Here is a 17,554-nt window from a genome sequence, read left to right as displayed (position 1 = left end):
CTCGGTTTCTTCAAACGAAACCGGCCTTCGAGCGCCCCCGAGCGGCAGCCCCTCAACCGCAACGGCTATCACCATGGCGACGAAGCTCTGTGATTCCCCGGTAGCTACATTACTGCCTAAACCAAAAGACTTCCACTTAACTTATTGTCCTCGTGTGAATGTATAATTGAAATGTCCGAAACGCCATCTGTATTTACGAAGTCATAACAGACTAATTTTAATTAATACTTACTAAAACTCTGTTTAGTGCCTTATTCACTAGTGCCACTTTGCAAACTGTTGCAAGAGAAACTGTTTGTTATGATAGGAATTAATTTAGTCGTATCGAACGATCAATGTTTGTATTGTACTTAGTTACAATTTGTTGTTTTGCCACTAATTAATTTAATTAAAACGAAGAAGAAACGATTTGTTGCCGTCGAAATTTGTACATTGTAATTTGACCTTGTAAATAAAACTATTGATTATGTTAGATGATTCTTTTATTTTTTGTACTGGGTACGTTAAAAAAATGCGATACAAAAATAATGTTAGTGAAGTAAAATTAATTGCACATACAAATAAACATCGTATGGTACATTATTTGTACTTAAAACATGGACGTGGCAACACTAACGCCACAATTTTTTCTTTATATTTCAACAACAATCAGATTATAGTATTTTCAGATCTGATCAATGTAAAACAATCACAATGACGTTATTTCTGCTATAATCGATAATTTTATCTTTTTTAAATTCCTCGATTAGATAATTATCACAAGTATTCAACGTCTAGGCTTGGCAATGTTCCCTTTGGTGATTCAATTACCACAAATAAGATTTATAAATACATAAAATTTAGTTATTTTAATTAATTATTTAATCGGTTACTCAATTGGTAATCGATCAAAATAAGACGAGTTAAGCCATTTCCAGACGATTTGGTTCGTTTCTAACAAAGAACAAATTATTTCAACAAAACAATTCCAAAATAATATTCCGCAATAAAAACTACGTTTCGAAATGAGGTTGTTGTTTCAAACGTCATCATATTGCCGACTCAGCTTTTCGAAACATGTGAGGATTTCATTTAACAAATTTTAATTTGGAAGCAAATTATTGCTGTTGGAAAAAGAAGCTTAATTCTCACATTTAAATAAAAAAATCATTCAATTATTTATTTGTTTCCAGTTGAGGCACCTTAATAAAACAACAAAAAAACTGAAACAAACTCAATATTTCGTTTAAAAAAAATTTAACACTTTTTTAACAATAGCACCGAATTGTTTGGACTAAATCTGCCACGCCCATGCTTCAAAATTAAAACACAAAAATCCAATTGCATTATCACACGCAAATGTTAAAATATCAAAACTGCCAAAACTGGCCGATTTTTTCACAGCTTTGAGCTTGATCATCAATCCTTATCCAAAATTAGGCTAATTCCATTTAAAGATTTGATTTAGTCATAGAGGACTAGAGGAGGCGACACGATGTTCAAATATCACTTATTACAACTTAAAACTTAACATTAAATTTAATAGCAAGAAATAAAAAAGAATAAAGTAAAACGCAAAATACGCCACATATTTTCAAAACGCTGCGAAAATTTCCTACATTTTTGTTCCTTACAATTTGTTTATAATTTGTAACTTTTCTCAGCTTAAAATCTATTTTTTTTCCTTTAATATATTTTTTTATTGTAAGTTTTGTTTCGTTGAAAAGTATAAAATTTTTTAATCTGGTTTTTCTGAATGAATTTTTAGTTTCCTCCAACTCTCAAATGTCTTTCACAAGGTCATAATTATTTTGGACAATCCACTAAACCTTTTTACAATCTTTTATATTTTTTGCTAAGTCAAGAAAAGATTTTTTCAAGAATTCTTGCTTAGATGTTTTTTAATTTTCTATAGACTTGCAACACGCTTTCAAAAAGATCTATCAAATTATTTTAATTTATTCTTACTCTTTTGTGATATTACAGCTGAAGAATTTTTGCTGCTACGTTAAACATGTAGATATTTTTTTATTGATTTTTTTATTTAGGAACTGCTTCCTTAGTATTTACTATAATCTATTAAAAGTATAAAGGACCAGTTTACAAAACATTTAATTGCAATCATATTTTAGTTAAATTTATTGACTGATAAATAACGAGGTATCATTAAAAATCAACTTATTTTAACAAGGCTAATACAAAAATCATTGTCTTGGGGCAAAAGAAGGAGATCTGAACCATTCCAAAACATTTTTGACTGACTTCTAAGCGAAAAAGTGTTAGAAATCAACTTATTTTCTCACAAATAATAAGTAGATCGTTATTTGTGGCCAGACTCATTAGAAATCCAAAAAAATCAGGCCTCTTAGAGCGATTTTTATTGTTATTAAGCAAGGGCTTATTCGAAATCAAATGTTTTCAACTAAACTGGTCGATTTTAGCCTTTTTAGAGCAGGGAATTGTTCAGACTCAAGTCTTTTCCATTAATTTGGACGTTGTTTTTGGCAAGAACAAGACGATTTTAGTATTTCTAAAGCGATTATTTTCCTTTTTAAACAAGAAATTGTACAAAATCATGTTTTCACCTAAAATGGTGCATAAATCGTAAATTTTTAAAAGAAAATGACGATTTCAGCCTTTCTAAGCATTTTTGTCCTTGTTTTAAAGACATGTTCAGAATCAAGTATTTTCAAAGTGGTTTGTTCCCAAAAAAAGCGTTTTTATCTTTTCTATGGCGATTTTTTGTCATTAAGCAAGAAGTTGTTTGAAATCAAATTTTCAACTAAACCGGTATGTAAATTGTAATTTTTTGACCAGAATAAGGCGTTTTGAGCCTTCTTAAACAAACGCTTACATTTTTAAGCAAATACTTGTCAAAGTCAAAAGCCCAGAATAAAATAATTTTAGCCTTTCTAAAGCAATTTTAATTGTTCCAAATTAACTGTTTTCAATTAAACTGGTCGTCACTTTCGGCTAGAATAAGACGATCTCACCTTTTCTAAAATAATATTTTTCGTTTTTAAGCAAGATATTGTTCGAAATCAAATTTTTGGAATAGAGGCAATTTCAGTTTTTTTTTTTAATTTTTTTCGTTTTTAAGCAAAAAATTGTTCAAAATCAAGTGTTTTAAATTTCAACTGAAAGACGCTCTCGGCTAGAATAAAACGATTTCTGCTTTTCTAAGGCATTTTTTTGAGCAATAAGTAGTAATTCAAAATCAAGTCTTCAACTAAACTTGGGCGTAAATTTCATTTTTTGGCAAGAATAAGGCTTTCTAAAGCAAATGTATTCGTTTTTAAGCACAGAATAGTCTTTCGAAAGCAATTTTTTTCGTTTTAAAGCAAGAAATTATTTGGAATTAGTGTTTTCAAATATAATGATGTTTGAATCGTACTTTTTTGTCAGAATAAGGCGATGTCCACAATTCTAAAGCCAATTATATCGTTTTTAAGTAAATAATTGTTTTTAATTAAACTAGACGTCGTTTTTGGCCAGAATAAGCCGATTTCAACCTTTCTAAAGCAAATGTATTCGTTTTTAAGCACGGAATAGTCTGAAATCAACTAAGCCTGTGCATAACATAATCATTTTCGACCAAAATAAGGCGATTTCAGCCTTTCTAAAGCAATTTTTTTCGTTTTTAAACCAGAAATCGTTCAAATTCAAAACCTTTCAACGAAACTGTTTATGGAGTTATGAGCAGTTTGCAAGGTATAAAACCGTTCGATAAGCGAAGAATCGGAAAACTTCAACTTATCTGAAAAAACCAGTGAAAAAAATCGTCATATCCGGTCAAAGTTTCAAAGCCTTTTAGACAGATTTTTAAGTGAGAAAGTCAAAACAAATATCATCGGCAATTTGAGCCAATGTAAAGTACTTTATTTGCTCTTTTCTTAAGAGTGGATTTTACAATCGTCAGATAAACCACAGTTCATTCCTGTTATAATTACTATGGTTACAGTTGTTACAACAATTTATTTTTCAAAAGTTATTTCCCAGGATAAAGTTATCCCTAGTAGCACACTTGTATAACCGAGATTAAACCTTCCAATATAACCGCCAATTCCCAAATGTGACGCTTTTATAAGCTAACTGTTAGTTAACCACTTTATCTAACAGTTACCTACGCGTGGTTATGTTGCGGTTATATAACTCCTCTTATATCTCGGTTATATTGCGGATGTGTGTCTTTATCTAACCTTTATCTACGCGTGGTTATAGTTCGGTTATATAATTCCCTTTACATCTCGGTTATATTTCGGTTATGCTTAGTGATCTAACCATTATATTGCCCTTATATAACTTTTGCCTAAAGTTTATTTAAAAAAACACGTAGTAGATTTTAATACAAATTAAAATTCTAAATATTTAGGATAAATAAATGAGTGCTTCTACCCAGCATCTTTAGGGTGCAGAACATCACTAGTGCACAACAAATATTGTTCAGTGTATTGTTGATTCCTTGTTGAGAAATTCCAAAAGAATTTTTAGAAATAACTTCTGCAAGAAAATGTTCGATGACCAGAACTAACACAGAACTATTTATGTTAAGACCGAAGATGCTGTAGGAGTAATAGGAAAGATGAAATGCCATCTTACGACAAAACTTCTAACGTAGTCAGTGTTATCTTTTTCCTCCAAAGAACAAGAGTTTGTCAAACTTGTTACAAATTACAGTTATCAGCAACTAAAGTATTATTATTTTCAAAAACGTATTGTTTACTGTTTTCTTCATTGTTTTCTCAGCTTTGGACAAATTCTCCGAACCCAGCTTAAAATTGTAGGATTAAAGGGTCGGCAGGTAGAAAGTGAGAAAACATTCATTCTTAGAATAATTTGCTTTGGTTTTGACAGATTCATTTTTTTGTGGTCAAGACAAAAATACATTTATGGAAACTTTTTTCAGCTTTCAATTAAGTATAAACTCAAATTGTACTCTACTTACATGATAAACAACAAATATAGATGACGATTAACGTGTTTGCAACACGTAGAAGTAAAGAAAAAGCAAAAATCACGGTTGAATGAATTTTACGACCAAAAAACTAGATAATTTTCTACTATATAACCAAAAATTCCTTAGATCACTTATTTTGTTTTGTAATTATTATTATAAAATGCCGGCGAATATTAAACATAACTGTAACATAACCATGCTTAGATCACCGATATATAAACTGAATCTAGCATACGCTATATTGCATTACATACATAGCAGTTATATAACCGTCACATAACCTTTGCTGTATACGCTAGACCTAACCATGATTAGAACGCTGATATATAACCTAAATTTAGTTTGGGCCATATTGCTTAAGAAACATAACGGTTATCTAATCGTAATATAATCATGGTTATAGACGCTAAACATGGTTAGATAACCGTTATATAAACTGAGTCTAACATAACCAATGGTTAGATTTGTGTATTACGGTTATATAACGTTATATAACCGAAAGATAATTCAGTAAAACTGTGCTACTCGGGATCCGACGATTATAAAATCCACCTTAAGAAAGAAATCATACTGGTAAGGACATTTAGTGGTTCCCAAGTTTGCAAATTGTAAAAAATTAAGTAGTTTCCAGTATTTTTTATAACTTTAACCATATTAGCAATGTTTTGGAAAATGTAAAGCGCTAAAACATTTCTGTTTCCCAAAACTTTTTGTAAAACAGCATTAAAAATTTTTGAGTTTTAAATCTTAAAGCTCGTTTCGCCTCCAAATAAGTCCTCCGTATTTGAACCGAGATAACTAACACAATACTGTTTTTTTTACCTAAAGTCCTCGAAACAATAAAAAACACTAGTCTCGTTGTATCTCTACTCTACGATAAACGACACTTAAGTCTCGATAACCTTATCTTTAATTTCAGACTTGTAGTGGTCCAATTCTTGAGCGCACTCTTGCAGCAACATCATATGGTCCATCTTCTCCACAGTAGACTTCAATTCCGACTCCCACACCCCATCCATACTCTCCCCCTCCCCTCCATTAACCGGCCGCGTTGCCAACTCCTTAAACTTCACCTTCAACTCGTCCAAATCCTCACTCAACTCCTCCTTTTCGCTCACAGTCGAACTCGAACCGCAACTCCTCAACTCGCACTTCTCCAGCTCGAGATTGAAATCCGGCAAGGAGGAATGATTTTTGTGCCCGAGTTCGTCATGCGATGGCGCTAATTCAGCACCGACTCCTGGTTCACGCGGTCCTCGCAGGATGTCTTCGGTGACGCTGCCCCGCTTCATGTGGATCTCGTTGGAGATTTGCTCGAGTTGTTTGAGGGTTTGCGCGTAGGAGGATTTGGTTTTGACGATGTCGCGTTTTATTGTCTCGATGCGATCTTTTTGCGTGTTGAGTTGCTGTTGGCAGAGGGATTTTTCGTCGAAGTAGGGGCGCGATTTAATTATGGATTTTTGGAGACGGCTTTCGAGTTGTTTAACGCAGTCTTCGGCCGTTTTGAAGATGGTGGCGCGACGTTGGTGTTCGCGGCCGCTTTCCGCTTTTTGATTTTCCGCTTCCATGACCTGGAACATGGACATGGGTTTTTTTAGACCGTGCGTTTCGCACAAGTCATTAATTTTTAAAGTATCTCCGAAAATAATATAATAAAATTATGCAGACGCATCCAGTTCATCCATCAACTTTAAAGGATAGTTTTCATTGTAGTACAAAATTCAGTTTGTAACATAAACTGATATAAAAACGACAAAACCTTTTTCTATAATATGTAAGTCTTAAAAATGACTGTGGCAAAAATTGGACCTTTAGATACTTCTTTGAATGATTCAATGATTAGCAAAAACGCATAGTTTTTGCGGTAATTTAAAATAAACATAGACACAAAATAATCTAAAAAACCGTCTTATCAAAAAAAATATATCAAAATAAACAAAAAAAACTCGATTAAAATTTTTAAACACTCTGAAACTAAGAATAGCTAGCAAAAACTTTATTCTAGTCAAGTCAGTATTTAAAACCTTTTCATATTTCGCAACAAAATGTTAAAACAAGAAGTTGATAAATTATATCCTAGACTGAATCAAACGTAACGTACCAAATTCACATCTTTGCGATAAGTCTTTTTCAAAAAAATACTCTGACAGGTCGATTTATTTAAGTATGTTGTAAGTAACATTTATGACATCATTAGTTTTTGAAAAATGAATTTAAATCACTTAATTTTATTTTAATTTAATTTTATTAATGACAACCCCAATATTTTTTTGATTGTATACTCCTATATCTTTCTGGTAAGTATAATAAGTATAATATAATATATAGGGTGTATCAGAAATATGTGTGTTAATTTTAAACTCATCAAATACAACTTTTTATACCGGGTGCTCAAAAACCGGCGCACCAACTCAATAGTGTGTGGTAGAGAATTGTTTACATATAAAGGTAAAAATAGTAAAAAAATTCTTTGTATTAAAGTTATTGATAAATAACAAATTTCAAATAAATGATATGTGGCAACGTTTTCTAACAGTCGTGATCGCAATAGAATTTGAGCAACAATAAAAATAAATTATTTTTGAAACGGTTTCCTAGGAAATAATTCCCAGTGTTGGCACATTTACAAACTATGATTTTTTTGTAAATTTATTTTTTTTTAAATTCAAAAAACTGATAAAGTTTGATAGGAAATTTAAAAATAATTATTCATCGTTTTGTTAGGGAACGATTACTTAGTGCGAAACATAAAAACATTAAAAAATAATGAAAACTGAAGAAGTTAACAAAATAACTTTGTAGCTCCAGATTTTTTTAAATATGGGTTTAGGATTTTTTTCAAGATTTTTCCCGTGATCTACACATGCTTTTCAACAACGTACCATTGAGTTGGTGCGCTAGTTTTTGAGCACCCTGTATAACATTTTGCAAAATTTCTCTTTACAATTTTCACTGTTTTTCTGCTTTCTCTTGTGCAAACGAGCTGGCCAGTGTTTAATAATTAGTTTATAATCATAGCAACAATTTTCATTGTCGTTTTAAATTGTTTAAATTGTCCGTTTCTATCACAACGAAAATAGTTCGGCTCTCTTATTTTTGTACTTATAGGCGGGTACACGTTTCAGTATGGCATCTTTTTTCAAATTTCAAGTAAATTTGCGAATTTTTTATTGAAAAATTACAAATAGAAAAGATATTTCATTTGTTGAGTTCTGTTATCTGTTAAAATTAAGACACGTAGTTCTGATACACCTGTATAAGACATTCTATTGTGGGACGAATGATTTTGGAGCACGACAAAGGAGTAGAATGAAAGCCAGAATTAAGTCTTATAAAACGAGTGTAAAATACTATTTTTTCTTCTTTGGTCTAATTTTCTAAAAAATTAAAAAACTAAACAAAGTCAATAAATTATTAAGATATTAATTATTTCCTTTTAATCTTGTTAATTATTCGGGCTTTAAAAATAAACGACTTGGCGCTGTTGACAGATCACACACTAAATTACAATGATGACTGATGATACCGAGCCCAGCACTGCAAATACAACTTCAAAAATTTACTAAAACGAGTTGCACAAAAGTTCTCTGCGAAATTACTTTCAATTTCACAATGAACAATTTTTGAAACCAAAGTTAAAAAAAAAACTAAAAAATCAAGCAAATAAAGAATGAAATAAAATAAAAGAGTTATTAGAAATTTTACACAAAGGGCTCTTTAGTCTTTAAGTTTTTGTTCTTGCAAAATACGGCAAAATAAATAAGATAAATAAAAACTGATTGTTTTTTATTCATTTGTTTTAATTAGTTTTCATATGAATTCTTTTTATGCCAATAATAATTACAAAAAACACACAAAAAAGTAATTACTCCTTATAAAATAAGGCAACAACAAAATGATAAAGTCTTAAGTGTGTAATAATTGCCATTTAATTTTTTATTATATTATTATTACCAGAAAGATAAAGAGGTGTACCATCAAAAACAGTAAACAAAAATATCAACAAATAAAATGAAAAATGACGTCACACACAAAAACAAATGCCGTCCATAAGTGTAGCTATGGTATCAAAATGTAGAATTTACAAAAATAACATCAAAGATTGTTTTGAGAAAAAAACCATAATTATTTATTTACGTATTTATTTTTTATTTAAAAAATAAGACTTATTATAATAAGGATAGAAATTTTATATGTTACTTTTACTACAATCTATATATCTCGAAATAGATTTTTTGTACTATCGCGATTGTCTAGGTTATTTTGAGAATTTTTTGAGAATAATAAACAAAATTATTGGTAAATTTGTTCACTTCTTTAGTAACCGAAATGTAAATATTCTACAGCTTGTTCACAAAGTGTTTCTGATTTTTTCCAAAAATTAAACTAAGGTTATTAAAAAAATACGAAAATACAAAAGACACCAAATCCAAATCTTTCAATTTAGACGTTTTAGCCTGCTTAATCAAACTCGCACGAAAAAATATTTTTTTTAAATTATATTTTCAAAAAACAAAAACTATACTATTGATGGAATTTCTATTTCAGAAAGTACACAGTGCCTAATTAAAAAATGTATTTCTTAAAAAACGGTATTTATAATAAAACAAAGAGAAGGAGTATAATCAGATAAACGTGATAAGATGCCTAGATGTCTTTTTGACAGATCCTTTATTAAAATGTTCGATAATGTTTAGAATTTATGTTAAATAATGAAAGCCATAGAAAAAACTTATAATTTTATAATATAAACTTGGAAGATTCGAAACAAATTCAAATAAGTTCAAAAGAGTTCATAAATTCATATTAAAATTAACAAAACGGTAATACCGAATAAAGATATTCTACATTTTTTTATTTATTTTAAAAAATAATAGTAATAGTACTTCCTGTAAATACCATTTTTTTGAAATTTGGGATCTTATAAGAAAATAATATCTAATTTCAATTCAAAAACGTACATTCAAATTACTTTTGTGCATTTCATACACATAATATTATTTGTTATCAAATAAAAAAACTTGGTGACTCCAAAGAAAAAAGTTTAATTAATAATTAAAATCAAAGTGGTGGTGTGTTAAATTTCAAGTCTAAAGACCGGTTTATAGAAGTGTCATTAATTTAATTCGCAATTAAATGCGTGATTAACTGGTCACGTGACCAAAATGAGACGATTTGATTGGTCTATTCGCGTTGTTAACTTTTAATACCGAATTAAAATTTGATGTAGCTTTCAATACACCGGCCCTAAGAGCCGGTTTACAGAACATTTTAATTGCAATTAAATTTTAATCGCGATTATAAGTTTAGCTTCCATTTTTCAACAACACTCGCAACAACAAAATTACATTAAGTCAATTTTTATGGAAAAAAACATAAAATAACTATATAACAACTAAAAATTACTTAAGTTGCTTTGAAAAAACTTTGAATGCATTTTTATGCATTGGTAAATGTCTTATTGCAAGTTGGTCCTTTTAAATCACCCAAAATAATTAGAATTTGAGCTTAAGAAAGTACTCTTTTATTTAGTTAATTGATAATCTTTAAGCAACACAACAAATCAAATTCGTAAATTTTATTAATCATTCATTACTCTCTACTGATCAAATTTTCTAATCGATCCCAAAGAAAAGTATACACAAGTCACGTAAGAACTATAAACATTTCATTACATAAATGCAAAACAGAGTACTAATCTTGAAAATCTAATATTGATGAACTTTTCTCGTAATCAATAGACATGAACCTTGATAAAAGTCGATTCAAGTTCAAAAATTTTCCACTTTCAACGTTATTTTCATATTTATGGTGACAAAGTACGAGTAGTGTTTATTTTATAAAAAGTTCCGCTTGTCGCTATACAAAATTACATTACCATAAATATGCATTAAAACTAAATAACTGTGTTTAATTGTTTCGATAAAACGACAGGTTTCCCAAAAATATGAATAAAAAGCAAAAATTTGTTAAAATCTAATAACACTGTCCAACAAATTATCACTTTGTCCAAAACAAAGTGAGCTTTATTACGTTCTTGAGACTTCCAACACCTCTTTTAATTTTTATTAAGGCATGGATTTTAAGAAAATCACATTTTAATAAATTGTTTGTTCTTATTGAAAAATATCAAGAGTGCTGATATGTTTTTTCTTTCTTTATAAAATCATACTTTTTCAAGTGAATAAATTTGAAAACTTGTTTTTTTTTGTAAAAACTGAACAAACAATTTAAATAGAAATTATTAATTTTGTTTAAATAATTTTTGGAGCATACTTTACGTTGTGTTTAAAAAATAATGTGAATCATAATAAAATAGAAACTGATTCCAAAGTCAAAACCAAAATAAACCACTGAACTGTATATTAAATAATAAAATAACTCAGTTGGACATTATTTAAGTTATTTATTAATCATAAAAATATTTTGCACGAACTCATTATGTACCCACAACAAATTACGCGTTATTTTCATGCCACAAAAAGCAACAAAACCATTGTTACTAATATCAGATATGTTAATTACTTTCCAAATATTTTGAGAAAATGCTTTCCTATAATAATTACGTATTTTTGCACTTTTTCATTAATTTTGATAGTAGGTCTGCTAAATCCTTCGACACATTGTGTATTGAGTAAACAAACAAAGGCTTTTGGTCATTACCTTCGTCACTATAAATTGATTAAAAACAATTCAATGTCACTTAATAAATATGCAATACTACAAAAATTATAATTCATAATTTCTTTTCATGAATCTTCCGTATTCCATTTGTTCAAGGTGAACTAACACACCAATAACAAACAACAGATTTGCAATGCAAATCTGAGCAAAATAATTAGATTTGGAAATTTTACCATAACACATTATTTCCACCGTTAAGCCGTTTTTGGTCAATGCTTCACATTGAACTCTAAACCCCCTCAACCATAGAGCGTAACCTTCACACGATGAAGTTAAAACATGTATGTACAATAATAAATAAATAATGATACAATAAATTTTAAAAAACTCACTTTGATTGTGGCATGATTGAGCATCTCCTGCCAGGCATTATCAAACTGCCACTCATGTTGATTACTCAAAAACCTTTGTTCAGCCAAAGCCACGGTTTCCTTAGCTGCTGCATGAATTTCTACAACCAAAAATAAACATCTCTACACGAAAATAAATCAAAAAAGTCACCATTAGCTCTCTGGAATTGAACAGCAGCTTTCTGGCACTCTTGTTGTGCCTTTTTCGCTATCTCTAATGCTTCGTAATAAGGCCTCGCACGCTCGATACAACTACCGAGTTTTTTGGACAAGATTTTGAGCCTTCGAGTCGACTCGTTTAGGAGCATTCGGAAAGTGGTGTTGGCTTCCTGTGCATAAAAAATATATATTAAAATAGTTGCAAAAATTTCAACGTATGTTTTGCATCTACTGAGAGCGAAAACAGCCAAAGTCCAAAATGCTCAATATTCAAGACATGTTTAACGCAAAACAAATTTTACCTAACATTATTTTTATGAGCGGTTATTAATTTATGGATCGTTTTAATCATTTTAATCACATCTTCAGAAGTAATAAACAAACAAAATCAAGAAAAGTGTTCACAAATGTAAGATTTCAGAGAAGGTCAAGAAGGAAATGTAAAATCTTAAAAGTTTTGGTAATTTTGGCAAATGAAAATTTTTTTTGAAAACGTTGAAAATGTAATATTTGAAAAAGAATAAGCTTTAAACAGAACAAAATCTAAAAACGCCGTATTTAAATAACCTAAAGAAAATGTAATGTACTTAAAGAGCTAAGCTTAAGAAGGTTTTGAGAAATGAAGAAAAAAGCAAAAATAAAACCAAGAAGAAGTTGAAGGGAACGTTTGAGAAAATTTTATAAAGTGAAGAAAAAAGATGAAGGAGTTGAAAATAGTGAGAGATTAAGCTTAAAAAAAGCTGTCTGAACACAATTTCAGAACCAAAACAAAGAAATTAGTTAATGTGACAAAAAATACTCTGTCTACAAACAAGCTAAAATAGAAAAATATTGAGTTTTATAAAGCAAAGAAAGTTTTAAGGTGAGACAAGGTAAGTAAGTTTCTTTGAGGCGAAGACGAAGATGAAGAGTTAAGTTTAAAATAAAGGTCTTGAGAAATGAAGACCGTCCTTAAATGAGACTTACAACAAGCAAATAATGAAAACTGTTGAAAAAGTATCTTAGAGAAGTTTAAGAAAAAAGTATAAAATTGGTACTTTTGTTGTAAATGATCTAGTATATTAACAAAGAGATATTTAATTAATTAACAAAAAGCTCTAAAAGGACTTAATGCTTTAACGTCCTAAATATATTTTTTAATATTATTATGCATTATGCAAAAAATTAAAATAAATTAAGTCAATGGAGCATTGACATTGTACTGAAATATTTAAAAAAATCAATACTAGTATATTTATTAAGTTGTCTCTTGAAAAATCTTCAGCATTTTGAACAAAAGGAAGATATCTGTAATAGTCCTGATATTCATCTGGTATCCATTTAAACTGCATCATGAAGTTTTAGTATTTGTCTTACCGATAAGTTTGCGTTCATTTCTAAGTTGGAGGAGTGATTAAGGCAAATGTTCTGTTTAAAATATAATTTTCCTATGTATGCTTTTCTTAACTGAAACCAAACTTCTGATAAACTTAAATTGTCCTCCATCTTCACATTTTTTTCTTCAACACAAGATGATGTTACATTCAAATAAGTAAATACTACCAAAGTCCAAAAAGTCCAGTCGTTACAGGTGAAAAAAATTAAAATAATTTTCCAGTGGTCACTATGTTTTATAAATAATTTGGTCTTAATACATTGTTGTTCTAACATTATGCTGATCACTTTTTCCACTGTTCACTTTTAATTATTATTTATTTTTTTGAAAAAACATATAAACTTAGGCTGTTGTCGCTTTCAAGTACAGTGTTAGTAAAATGTCAAGACACAAAATTTTTAAGCCGATTCTTTACGAAATTTGAGGAATAATTACTGTGTTTTAGCCTAAAATACTGTCAAACATGTTTCAATAGTTCAAAAGTTGCCTATTTATGATATAAGACATGTAAAGTAACAGCTTAATGTCACATTTAAATTTCCCGCCATTTCGCAAAGAATGAACCACCAGAGAACGCCACTATCGTAATTTTAACTGGGGCTGGTAGAACATCAACAATATTGTAAATGTTCATTTTTCATTAGAAAAATTGTTTTTTGTGATTTTAACACAAGAAACATTGGTAATTTTTTACTTTAACTACTTCTGGATTTTCAAGCTGAAACTTACGCCAAACGATTCCTCTGAGTGCCCTGATGACCGTACACTATGAATTTTCTTGTGCAAATTGAAAATAACATTACAAAAATAATTTTTATTTTCACTCATTTCACTTGAATCGCCATTTTTGTTGATTTTAAGGGATACAACGTTCGCCACCAGGGTGTGCATGCGTTGCGTGTGCTTATTTCTGATTGGTTGTTATTGTTTAGCTTCAACAGGTAAGAATCGCACCTGCGTGTTTGTTATGATTATAACACCTTCGGGTATTCCCAGAATGAATTTAAATGACGTATTATACCTTTTTCATTAAAAAGTATTTTTTCATATTTTGCAATTTGAATTTATGTCTCTGTGCTCTGATTGGCTGATTGACGGAAGTGGGGATGCATTCCCGCATTTCTCTTCATGCAATTTACCAACAACACCACTCCATTACTATTTTACTTACTAGTGGTGAACAAGGTATTTTTTTGTGAGTGCTACGTTCTTGAGGTTAATTTACCAATCGTGGTGTATATTTCCTTTTAGTTAGCTGGGGCGCAGCCCCAGCCTCCTGCCACGAACTGTACGGCACCCTAGCTCCATAAAAAACACTATTCCACGTGTCGAGTTCCACGTTTTCGAGTTTAATTGGTCGTGGGGTATGTTTCCTTTTAGTTGCCACGCGCAACATAGTTCCATAAAAACCACTATTCCACGTTTCGAGTTCCACGGTTTCGAGTTTAATTGTTCGTGGGGTGTTTATTTTTAGTTTGCTGGGGCGAAGCCCCAGCCTGTACCCTACGACCTGTACGCGCTGTAGCTCCATAAAAATCACTATTCCACGTTTCGAGTTCAACATTTTCGAGTTTAATCGTCCGTGGGGTATGTTTATTTTTAGGTCGCTGGGGCGAAGCCCCAGCCTGTGGGCTATCATCTGTAGGCGCCTTGCCTCATTTATAGTTATATTTACGGCTAATATCATTTATTAGAGTGTTAATAAAATTTAAAAAGTCTAGGTCAAGGTCATTCAAAGTCGAATTTTTCGAAAACGGGGCATTTGCACAAACTTTCATGGTCATATCTTTGATCTAGAGGCTTTTTAAAGCAAAATGCAAAAAAAAAATTTTCAAAAATCCAGAAGTAGCTAAAGTAAAAATTTACCTGCAAAAATAAAGTACAAAATGGGGGCTTACATCGTATTCTATTTCTAGTCGATTGATTTCATCTGTGGTGGTGTTGAGCTTCTCGAGTTCGATCTGTATTCGAGGGTCCAATTCATTGTCTTCGTTTTCACTCATCTTCGATTGAATAACAACCTATTTTCAGTCTTACGATTGTTGTATCACATTTTAGTCATGTATTGTATTGTATGGGGAACTAATTAAACATAATTAATGACGTTAATGCTATTTTTATCACATGAGGTGTCACCACACTCAAACTATTCTACGAGACGATCTCAACACAACTAACGAACGCTACACACAAATGTAACACAACAATTAACTCAAAATAATTATTTTATCAGATTAGAAGCACAAACACAACGAAAAGGCAAACGTCATACTGGGAGAAAGTTGCAATAAGAGACGACACACGTCGCCAGAGTTCCCGTGTGCAAGAAAAAGACCACACTAATAACGCACCGCTGAGATAAGTGCCAGAGTTGTGAAATGTCACTTGTCATTTCAGGATGATTCTAAAGGCCCGTCTACGGGACACATGACCCACATTATTATAACTACACCTAACGTATAAAATAAACAAAGAACATGGAGCCACACTTCAAATTGTTTCCAAAATGCTTCTACAAAAATTACTATTTGCTTTATCAATTAGTTTCAAGTTTTGAGGAAATTGTTGGAATAAAGTACACAACTTGTGAACTCCTCTTTAGGAGCATTGTTTTGAAACGTTTGACGTTTAACCTAACCTCACTTTTCTCTCAATTGAAATTAGTTATTTATTAATCAAAGGCGTGATAAATCAGGGAATATATTATACGAGACTCTTGTAATATGCAACAAATTAATAAATATATAAATAAGATTGCTCAAACAGTCGTTTCTTTATTTTCGTCTTCAGGCATTTCAATGACAACAGTTGGTTCGGAGCCCCCTTGTTCTACCTCTTCATTATTTTGCTCAACTTCACTGTCGTTTCTACTTCTAGCGTCTTCATTGTCTTCAGTAGGGGTATTGTTTGGGTTGGCTGTCTCAAGGGGGCTGTGGCAGCAAATATGGGCCGTACTGGGGGGTATGTACCTCACGACACATTCTCTTTGCCACCAGTTGTACCACATTCGTGAATGAAGCCGAATAACTGAATAAACCCACAAGTAATAACCAATCAGCATTATCCCAATCATTATGAGAAGAGAGACAGAAGTCCAACGAGCAGCCGGGACCATAATAAATTTTTTCTGGTTGTAATAATCGGAAGAAAACAAGCAGACGTAAGTTATGATTATAGCAACGGGGGTTATAACCGTGCATGCGATAATATCGCTCCGGACCCCCCTACCGATGCCCCCGGGGCTCCGGTGGCTCCGCAACCACCGCCAAATTGACTGCTGTGAAGTGTATTTGGGGGAACGTTCGGTTCGAAAGACAACATGACACAGTTCGCACATTGTGGTGTTGGATTCGGCTAACCATCGCTCGAGACAACTCCTGTGGACGAATGCTACAGTACCCTACAGGTTTTTTTTTTGTTAAAAATCAATGGGAGATGTAGGGAATGCACCTTGCAATGACAGGGGGCTATCAAAGCTTCGTCTTTGTCGTTGTCATAACAAATGCGGCACAGCACTGAAATTATGGATAGTTTGGGGTCCAGACAGGCGTTACAGGGGGATGAAGAAGGCTTCATTTTTTTGTTTTGGTGCTAAAGCCCGCGTTATGTAATTTGAAATTTGTGACATTTGGAGCGGCACCAAGCGGCACCAACGTAATGAAAGTTAAGCCACTATGGCTACAGGTGCTGAAAAGCTCCAACCTGTTTACGACCTCATCGCTGAGAGTCAAAAATAATTAGTTTATTATTATTTAAACATAATTTTACGCCTGTAAAAATGCAACTAGCTATACACAGTACATATAAAGATTGTTCTAATTAGTTAAATTAATAAGTAACTTGTTCAGGAACAGCCACGTGGAGGTTTGTGAAATAAAACACAAAACAAAAATCAAATGTTCTTAATAAAAAAATACACTTACCTTCAGGGTATCTTTTTCTACTACAGTTTGAAGTAAGACATTAAAAATAAAATAAAAACAAAGTCAATACAAGATGTTATTTATTAGTAAGTACCACATATTTAAAATCTTACATGAAAAAAAATGC

General features: G+C 31.3%; 3 protein-coding genes and 1 long non-coding RNA gene across 6 annotated transcripts in view; 2 read left to right on the top strand and 2 right to left on the bottom strand.

Annotated features, from left to right (window-relative positions):
• The window catches only part of if (inflated), a 125,563-nt gene extending 125,091 nt beyond the window's left edge, over positions 1-472 (top strand). For both annotated transcript variants that reach the window (XM_008200376.3, XM_008200375.3), the window contains one exon: positions 1-472. In XM_008200376.3, the coding sequence (XP_008198598.2) occupies positions 1-93 (93 nt within the window). In that variant the 3' untranslated portion in view covers positions 94-472.
• On the bottom strand, positions 465-15,777 carry pcs (parcas). 2 transcript variants are annotated; one of them, XR_010333198.1, is made up of 5 exons: positions 15,403-15,777; positions 12,122-12,299; positions 11,953-12,071; positions 3,595-6,507; positions 465-2,887 (listed from the first exon to the last, which is right to left on the bottom strand). XR_010333198.1 is itself a non-coding variant. In XM_008200374.3 (4 exons), exons 1-4 carry the CDS (start codon positions 15,505-15,507, stop codon positions 5,824-5,826), a joined length of 1,086 nt encoding a protein of 361 aa, XP_008198596.1. In that variant the 5' UTR covers positions 15,508-15,777; the 3' UTR covers positions 2,919-5,823. The 2 variants fall into 2 exon arrangements, 1 of the variants encoding a protein (XP_008198596.1); XM_008200374.3 differs by lacking the exon at positions 465-2,887 and having other exon boundaries at positions 2,919-6,507.
• LOC135265491 (uncharacterized) lies at positions 14,549-16,269 on the top strand. Its single transcript, XR_010333199.1, has 2 exons — positions 14,549-14,868; positions 15,738-16,269. It is a non-coding gene; the product is annotated as an uncharacterized LOC135265491 (long non-coding RNA).
• Positions 16,254-17,221, bottom strand: LOC103314395 (E3 ubiquitin-protein ligase MARCHF2). The gene is made up of 2 exons (XM_008200372.3): positions 16,955-17,221; positions 16,254-16,904 (listed from the first exon to the last, which is right to left on the bottom strand). Exons 1-2 carry the CDS (start codon positions 17,078-17,080, stop codon positions 16,263-16,265), a joined length of 768 nt encoding a protein of 255 aa, XP_008198594.1. The 5' UTR covers positions 17,081-17,221; the 3' UTR covers positions 16,254-16,262.
• Positions 17,222-17,554: the final 333 nt, after the last annotated feature.

The sequence above is a fragment of the Tribolium castaneum genome, chromosome 2 (genome assembly GCF_031307605.1).
Source record: "Tribolium castaneum strain GA2 chromosome 2, icTriCast1.1, whole genome shotgun sequence".
NCBI classification, from domain to species: domain Eukaryota; kingdom Metazoa; phylum Arthropoda; class Insecta; order Coleoptera; family Tenebrionidae; genus Tribolium; species Tribolium castaneum.
The sequence above is the reverse complement of the archived record's forward strand: the minus strand, read 5'-3'. Positions and strand labels throughout refer to the sequence as shown.

Coding starts and splice junctions, on each gene's coding strand:
- pcs (XM_008200374.3), bottom strand. CDS start 15,507: ATGAGTGAAAACGAAGACAATGAATTGGACCCTCGAATACAGATCGAA. Junction 12,072..12,121: donor TCAATTCCAGAGAGCTAATG/GTGACTTTTTTG, acceptor TTTTGGTTGTAG/AAATTCATGCAGCAGCTAAG. Junction 6,508..11,952: donor TCAATCATGCCACAATCAAA/GTGAGTTTTTTA, acceptor TCCATGTTCCAG/GTCATGGAAGCGGAAAATCA.
- LOC103314395 (XM_008200372.3), bottom strand. CDS start 17,080: ATGAAGCCTTCTTCATCCCCCTGTAACGCCTGTCTGGACCCCAAACTA. Junction 16,905..16,954: donor TAGCCCCCTGTCATTGCAAG/GTGCATTCCCTA, acceptor AAAAACCTGTAG/GGTACTGTAGCATTCGTCCA.